General features: G+C 42.8%; 2 protein-coding genes and 1 non-coding gene across 4 annotated transcripts; 1 reads left to right on the forward strand and 2 right to left on the reverse strand.

The window, feature by feature from the left end:
* The first annotated feature begins 86 nt into the window (after positions 1-86).
* cct5 (chaperonin containing TCP1, subunit 5 (epsilon)) lies at positions 87-4,382 on the forward strand. The gene is made up of 11 exons (XM_037455663.2): positions 87-320; positions 728-788; positions 1,039-1,203; positions 1,679-1,877; positions 2,515-2,707; positions 2,812-2,961; positions 3,047-3,166; positions 3,296-3,481; positions 3,571-3,708; positions 3,833-4,013; positions 4,106-4,382. Exons 1-11 carry the CDS (start codon positions 216-218, stop codon positions 4,231-4,233), a joined length of 1,626 nt encoding a protein of 541 aa, XP_037311560.1. The 5' UTR covers positions 87-215; the 3' UTR covers positions 4,234-4,382.
* A 168-nt stretch (positions 4,383-4,550) lies between these two features.
* Positions 4,551-6,449, reverse strand: cmbl (carboxymethylenebutenolidase homolog (Pseudomonas)). 2 transcript variants are annotated; one of them, XM_037455664.2, is made up of 6 exons: positions 6,349-6,449; positions 5,924-6,138; positions 5,530-5,637; positions 5,252-5,394; positions 5,050-5,141; positions 4,551-4,959 (listed from the first exon to the last, which is right to left on the reverse strand). In XM_037455664.2, the coding sequence occupies exons 2-6, from the start codon at positions 6,136-6,138 to the stop codon at positions 4,777-4,779; spliced, it is 741 nt and encodes a 246-aa protein (XP_037311561.2). In that variant the 5' UTR covers positions 6,349-6,449; the 3' UTR covers positions 4,551-4,776. The 2 variants fall into 2 exon arrangements, with proteins under 2 accessions (XP_037311561.2, XP_037311563.2); XM_037455666.2 differs by having other exon boundaries at positions 6,365-6,411.
* A 389-nt stretch (positions 6,450-6,838) lies between these two features.
* On the reverse strand, positions 6,839-6,912 carry trnat-agu (transfer RNA threonine (anticodon AGU)). Its single transcript has one exon. It is a non-coding gene; the product is annotated as a tRNA-Thr (tRNA).
* Between the last annotated feature and the right edge of the window lie 656 nt (positions 6,913-7,568).

Genomic DNA, 7,568 nt, shown 5'->3' on the forward strand with positions numbered 1-7,568 from the left:
AATTTATTCCGATTCTGTTCAAACCAGGGTTTAAAAATGTTGTTATAAGATACACTTGAGGTTACTTGGTTCCGCCCTCCCCGCCCGTAGACCCTTCCAGAAGTAGCCGGCAGACTCGTGCAGTCTGCTGTTTTTCCTCACTCCAGGTTTTCGTCGTTAAAACTCGATATATTATCAGTTGCACACTTTCTTAGTGTCCCATTCCCGCAGCCAACATGTCCTCCATGGGGACACTTGCTTTTGATGACTATGGGAGGCCTTTTCTCATCATTAAAGACCAGGACAAGAAGACACGGTTATCCGGCATTGACGCACTTAAGGTACAATGGGCTAGCTAACGGTGCACTGCTGTAGCATGTTGCTCAGCAAGTTAGCAATTTGTTGTTAATTGCATGACATCGGATACGTTCGTTAAACACGATTAATGTGAAATGTGTCGTTTGATGTTCAATGTTAAACTCGACTGGCCTGCTCATTGCTCATGAGCTCAACACCAGTAGAATAGCATTGTCCGATAGATTAGCAAGTGGGGCTAACGTAGAGGCCCATGTGCGTTCAGACAGTGGGTGTTGCTACGCAGTGCTGCCGTAAATGCTCATTGTTGATGCACTCTTCATTTCATTATATTAATCAAAGAGGACTACTTCAGTCGATTGAATACCAATAATAACATCGAATCATTGTATTAAATATATGCTGACATGGACTTGTAATTGTGGTTTTGCAGTCTCATATTATGGCAGGCAAGGCAGTTGCGTCAACGCTGAAGACATCATTGGGACCTAATGGTGAGTAGAGACAAATGTTAAATTGCTTTGACTCCGTCGGAACAATCTTTTTAAACTGAAAGGCCCTACTGATTTGGAAGTTTAAGTTGGATGACTACAAAAATGCTGGCTTTCTGTGAAACTTAATGCAAATGATATACAATGTGCCACACCTTTGTAGATTTTGAAGCCCACTCATACAATTGTATGAAGCTATTTGCAGATTGTATTTCTGTTAAACCATTTTTTTTGTTTTGACTTTTGCATCCAGGACTTGACAAGATGATGGTTGACAAGGATGGCGAGGTGACAGTCACAAATGATGGAGCCACTATTCTCGGCCTGATGGATGTGGACCATCAGATTGCCAAACTCATGGTGGAGCTTTCCAAGTCCCAGGATGATGAGATTGGTGATGGAACCACTGGAGTTGTTGGTATGTGACCGGAGGAATACAGCAGTGATGATTATAATGGGTGGTGGGTAGGAAGTAATTCTGGATTTATACAATTTGGCTTTGTGTTGTGATGGTCCTAATATAGACTGGGTATATATTCAGACATTGTCAAACCCTCGATGGTATTGAAAAACAGAACATTATCAGGGACTGTTGCTCTAATCTTTAAAATCAACAGGATTTTTTTATGACTGCATTTCATCTGGATACTATGATTTTAGTTATGTGCCACAATATATACATACATCATTTTCTAAATGCATCAATGTTGCCATATCATAAATGGGTTGAAACCTATAAACAACCTATAGCCATATCTTAACTGTCCATTGGGAATATGGTGAAACAAATGTACAGTATATTTGAAATCCGTGACATCTCTGAAGAATGCCTGATGTGTTTGAAGTATATTACCGCTGTATTTTATATGATCTTACTGTTTTTTCCTCTTCAGTGCTGGCTGGGGCTCTACTTGAGCAAGCTGAGCAGCTGCTGGACCGGGGAATCCACCCCATCAGGATCTCTGACGGTTACGACCAGGCCGCACGTGTTGCCATTGAGCAGCTTGACAAAATTGCTGAGACCTTACTGTGCGATCCCAAAAACACAGAACCGCTCATTGAGACCGCCATGACAACACTGGGATCCAAAATGTGAGCCCTTTAGACACAACATTGTTGATTGATTAGATTTGTTATTAGGTTTCATGTGTTTACGATATTAATGGGACAAAGTATTGGAAACGCCTCCTTTAGTAAAAGCATTCGTCCCCTTCAGGTCCAGTCTGTATTTTGATAAACGGCCTGATATGATGCGACAATACATAAAAGAATTACTTGATTCAATGCAGTTCTATGTAGCACTACTTTGATGCGAGGCGATTAGATTTATGTTATAGTATTAAATATTTCCCAAACTAATATCTTGTTCCACCACATTGGTGCCGCTCCACAATGAGGAAACTAATAAGGCAGCATCTTTGGACAGACAGCGTTCTGCTTGTGTACAGAAGTGTTATTTTCTGCATCCAAAAATGATGGCCAAAATCATTGCAAGACTGTTAGTTAGACTATGTTAATCTTAGCTAGATGAAGATACATTGGCAACTAAAGATTCCATTTTGATGTGCCCCTTGGACTATCTGGTAGTTTTGCTTTGAAACGGAAGACCGTTTAATTGCATCATTATTTATAAGCTTTACGTCCTAGTCATCTCATATCCATTTTTTTAAAGCTATTTTATTGTTAAATAAAGTGACGATGTAGCCTAAGTTCTACTTTTGTTTTTCAGCATCAACCGGTGTCACAGACAGATGGCCGAGATTGCAGTTAATGCCATCCTTACAGTGGCTGACATGGAGAGAAAGGATGTCGACTTTGAACTAATCAAGATGGAGGGCAAAGTGGGAGGCAAGCTGGAGGACACACAGCTCATTAAGGGAGTCATAGTTGACAAGGAGTTCAGCCACCCTCAGATGCCCAAGGTGCAAACAGGGATTTTACAATTGGAAGATTCCATTGTCTCTCTCGGGGGATTTGTCTTTGTGACCACTTGTGTTGACGTCAACTATTCTATGTCCTCACATAGGTCCTGAAAGATGTTAAAATCGCTATCCTTACCTGCCCATTTGAGCCACCTAAGCCCAAGACCAAGCATAAGTTGGATGTGACCTCCGTGGAAGACTACAAAGCTCTACAGAAATATGAAAAGGAGAAGTTTGAGGAGATGATCAAACAGGTTAGTGCTGCCACACGGTACTAGAATTATTTGCGTCTGCACTTGCACGTGTTTTTTTAAATGCTAACTCGTTTTTCACTTTTAGGTCAAAAGCAATGGTGCAAATTTGGCCATTTGCCAGTGGGGCTTTGACGACGAAGCCAACCACCTTCTGCTGCAGAATGAGCTGCCAGCAGTGCGCTGGGTCGGGGGGCCAGAGATTGAGGTGAGAGGGGGTTTCTCGCATGACGCAACTATTTCCACACCGTCACCACGTTTATCAATCACATGATGACAATTTGATGACCGTGTGAGCACAAATTATAAAGTACGTTGACAACTGTTTTCTCTGCAGTTGATCGCCATCGCCACAGGAGGCCGCATTGTGCCCCGGTTCTCCGAGTTGACACCGGAGAAGCTCGGCTCAGCTGGTGTGGTGAAGGAGATCTCTTTCGGGACAACAAAGGATCACATGTTGGTGATCCAGGAGTGCAAGAACACCAGGGCGGTAACAATCTTCATCCGTGGAGGCAACAAAATGGTACGGATGAACGGGACTCTGGTTCCCGTCAACACAACACATTCATATTAATTCCTCTTGGTTCACCTTTTGATTGTATCTCTCATTAGATCATTGAGGAGGCCAAGCGTGCCCTCCATGATGCCCTGTGTGTAATCCGCAATTTGGTCAGAGACAACCGTATTGTGTATGGAGGAGGAGCTTCAGAAATTGCATGTGCTCTGGCTGTCAACCAGGCTGCAGATAAGGTGAGATGCACTAAAACCTGCAGAAGCTTTCTTAATTTAACTAAATTAAATCTTTTCCTTTAGAATCCAACTTTGTTTTCTGGTTGCCCTCCTTTGGTCCGAATTCCTGCTCCTCTGCTTTTAGTGCCCATCACTGGAGCAGTATGCCATGAGGGCATTCGCTGATGCTATGGAGGTTATCCCAATGGCACTGGCTGAGAACAGCGGGTTTAACCCAATCCAGACCATGACTGAGGTCAGAGCCAGACAGGTCAAGGAGAACAACCCCTTCCTCGGCATCGACTGTCTGCACCACAACACCAATGGTGAGGAGGCAGTTTGTCAGACATCGTTGCAGCGCTGTAATGTCCAAGCCAGATGACTGGGCACTAAATGTTTTCCCTTCTCTCCTACGCAGACATGAAGCAGCAGCATGTGGTGGAGACCCTGATTGGAAAGAAGCAGCAGATCTCCCTGGCTACTCAGGTCGTCAGGATGATCCTAAAGATCGACGACATCCGAGGCCCTGGGGAGAGCGAGGATTAAAGGCCCCCCCTGGAACACTTGAGATTTCCGGGCTGTTTTAGGCACTTCTCCAAGCACCACGTTCAAACCGCACTGCAGATTGATATTTATCATTTCATACAAGCTATTGTAGTTTCAAAATCGCCCATTAAAATGTTGCTCAATGGAAATTTCTAGACTCGTCCGTTGTGATTTCAAGCTTCCAGTAATTCTTAGTTTGTTCCATGTCAGGTGCAATGTGCGTGTCTTTAAGCATTGGCACGCCGATGTAGAAAAGTTATAATTCACATTCAGAATTATGGCATAAACAAAACATAACAAATACACTGTATTCATAATTCTTTCACAAATCAAAAGGTGTTAAAACCCTATCTTTATTAAATTCTTCATATCTGGAATGTTAGCCATTAGATTTTAACTAATGAGGGAACTCCGCTAACTGTAAATGGAAACTTTTTTTTAATTGTGTTGGTGATGTAAATAGCTCTGTAGAAAGATTTTTTGTAGAAAGATTCGTGGTTGAAGAATCACTTTAGGAGCCCTGTGTGGAGTGACCTGTCCTTCCTATTTCATGTACTTTTTGAGCCAGTTGAGCATGTCTGCCCTGGCCTCCAGTATGCTCGGTGTGTCCGTGGGGTTGATATCCTCTCTCTTGCGGTGAGCGAATCCGTGAGTCTGACCAGGAAAGACCTTCACCTGGTAATCAGCTGTGCATTTCTCCTTCAGTTGAGCTTCAAGGAGACTCACCTGAAGAGCAAAAGGATGAACAAATAGTCATTGCTGAGATGCACCATTTAAACTTATTGTGCCATTTCTGTCAAATTCATGCGTACTGACCTGGTCCAGTGGGATGACGTTGTCTTTCTCTGCAAAGACAAAGAGTGTAGGAACCTTCAGCTCGTACTTGTCTTCTCTCTCGCGTATGATCCCTGCAGAATATCTCATAAACCCATCATAAAGGGACGGCACTGCAATTTGTGTGACCGCTGACTGACTGCGGAATTGTAATAGTGGCGAATGAATGCACTGTGAGGCCTACCGTAGAAGGAGACCACTGCTTCCACTTCTGGATATTGTAGGGCGAGGTAGTGTGCGGCGACCCCTCCCCAGCAGAAGCCCACCGCTCCAATGTGTTTGGCTCCACACTGCTCCTTCAGGAACCTCAGCACTGCATCCAGCTCTCTGCACAGGGGGACAGCGTCATGAAAAAGGATATCTCTGAAACAGCCAATGGATGCAACCACCAGCAGGCCTTTCCAGAACACCAGATCACATCCATCCTCCCCACACCTTCGAATGATCACAAAATGTGCTTACTTGTTTATTTCCGTGGCCTTTTTGTCTTTCAACCACTCTTGAAACTTGGACCAGTCGTTGGATGGATCCCACGGCTCCTTTCCAACATAGAAGTCAGGACACACCGCACTGCTCGGAGCCACAAGCACAACGGCAGAAGAAATCATTGTTAAATAGTTGAATGACCACTCCTGTGTGTACAGTGCGTTGATCTCAAGTGCAGGGGCGTTTCTAGGATTAAAGGGGGGGGGTAGCTGGCAGCTGGCGTTGTAAATAACGTGTGTGAGAAACAACAGTTTATAATGACATCACCAAAATCAAAGAGTTGTATTATTTAGATGGGTGGGGGGAGAACATTTGAGCCCCCCCCCCCCCCCCCCCCCCAAAGAAATAGGCCAACGACGCCTCTGCTCACGTGTATCCATTGGCCGCCAGCATGTCTGCCATGTATCTTGTGTTGGGAAGCTTCCAGCCGAAGATGTCCTGTATGACGATGACGGCCCCGTCAGACGGAGCGGACGGTTTCACCACATAAGCTTTGATGTGATCGATCTGGACGTCCTGGCCGAGCCCCCCGTAGTCCAGCTTGTCACCGATATGACAGGGACACGGCTTTGCTTCGTTGGCCATCTGCAGACGGACGGAGCAGACTGACAGTCAGCTGGAATGAGGCCTGTTACCGAAAGTCACGTTTGGATCTGGATGTCACACTAAACATGATTACGCAAACATTACGCGCGAGACAATGACGAGGCATGTTTCACATATAGCTAATACCAATATCCTTCAATATTAAAAAACATTAAATAATGTTAGTAGTGAAAGTGCATTTGAATTTACCGTAATATTTCCTCACAATGGTCTGAAGTCTTTTGAAGAGCTTAAAAAGGTACACCTAAAGTTCCAGACAGGTGACTCAAAGAATTGATTTCCTGCTAAGACCTTTCAAAATAAAAGCGGGAATATCAACATTCCAAAGGTTCTAAATTAGGAAAAGTACATGAAAGGCGGGTTCAACATGTCATTGATTATTTAACTCGAGCAATAATTATAAATACCAAAAAATGTTTGCCGACCTGATATTATACAGTTTTTCATGTTCAAATATTATTGCTGTGAACAGTACTACCTAAATATCCAAGGGTCCGGTCCACATTAATTTAATTTGGCAATATGTGTGGTTTAGAACAATGAATTATTGCAGTCGAGAATATCTCCTCCTATTCGGCTGCAATTTTGATAATGCGCTCCACAAACAGTTGTTAATATTTGTGAATCTGCAGACCTTGGGCTCATTTATCCTAATGCTTCATGCAATGTGTCTCTTAAAAGGCACCGCTGGGATTCGAACCCAGGATCTCCTGTTTACTAGACAGGCGCTTTAACCATCTAAGCCACGGCGCCGGTGATCTTGTTCTTAGGTGGTGCAAAAAAAATGATTGCAGCCAATTATGAATTGATAATTGCAGATTACAGCAGCACATTTATTAAGAAAATAAATAATGAACTTATTCAAGTTTCCTATTACGTTCATTACCGATTGATTCTCCATCAAGGCATTGTCCCTGTTGCTTAATAGTTTATTTTGTCAAACAATTTCTTCAGATGTTTCAGATGGCTTTGCTTGGGTTGTGTGAAACATAGCTATAACCATACTATTTTGTTGTGATACAAAAGGCAGTTAAGATTATTATAGTTATTATTATTAATATGACCCATCCATTCTATTAACCCAAAAGCTGCACAGCCCCAATATAATTGGTTAAGATGAAGTTAGCTTTTAGAAGTAAGAGTTTGTAACAACATAAAGTTCCAGTTTGAGCATTGATATCTAATGAATAATATTTTTTGTGATAAAATACAAAACATTTTTTTTAGATAGATAGATCCCCAGTAGTTAAACTTCATATTTACCTCTGGTTTTGTGTTGAGGGGTGCAAGCCTAATGTTATATAAAAGCTGTTGGTTCAACGCCCTTTAGATGTCACTGTTCAACGTGGGTATATATTTGTTTCTAGAAATTTCCGACAGTAAAAGCGAAGAAGTGGAGGAAATTTCTC

Source organism: Pungitius pungitius, chromosome 19 (assembly GCF_949316345.1).
Source record: "Pungitius pungitius chromosome 19, fPunPun2.1, whole genome shotgun sequence".
NCBI lineage: Eukaryota > Metazoa > Chordata > Actinopteri > Perciformes > Gasterosteidae > Pungitius > Pungitius pungitius.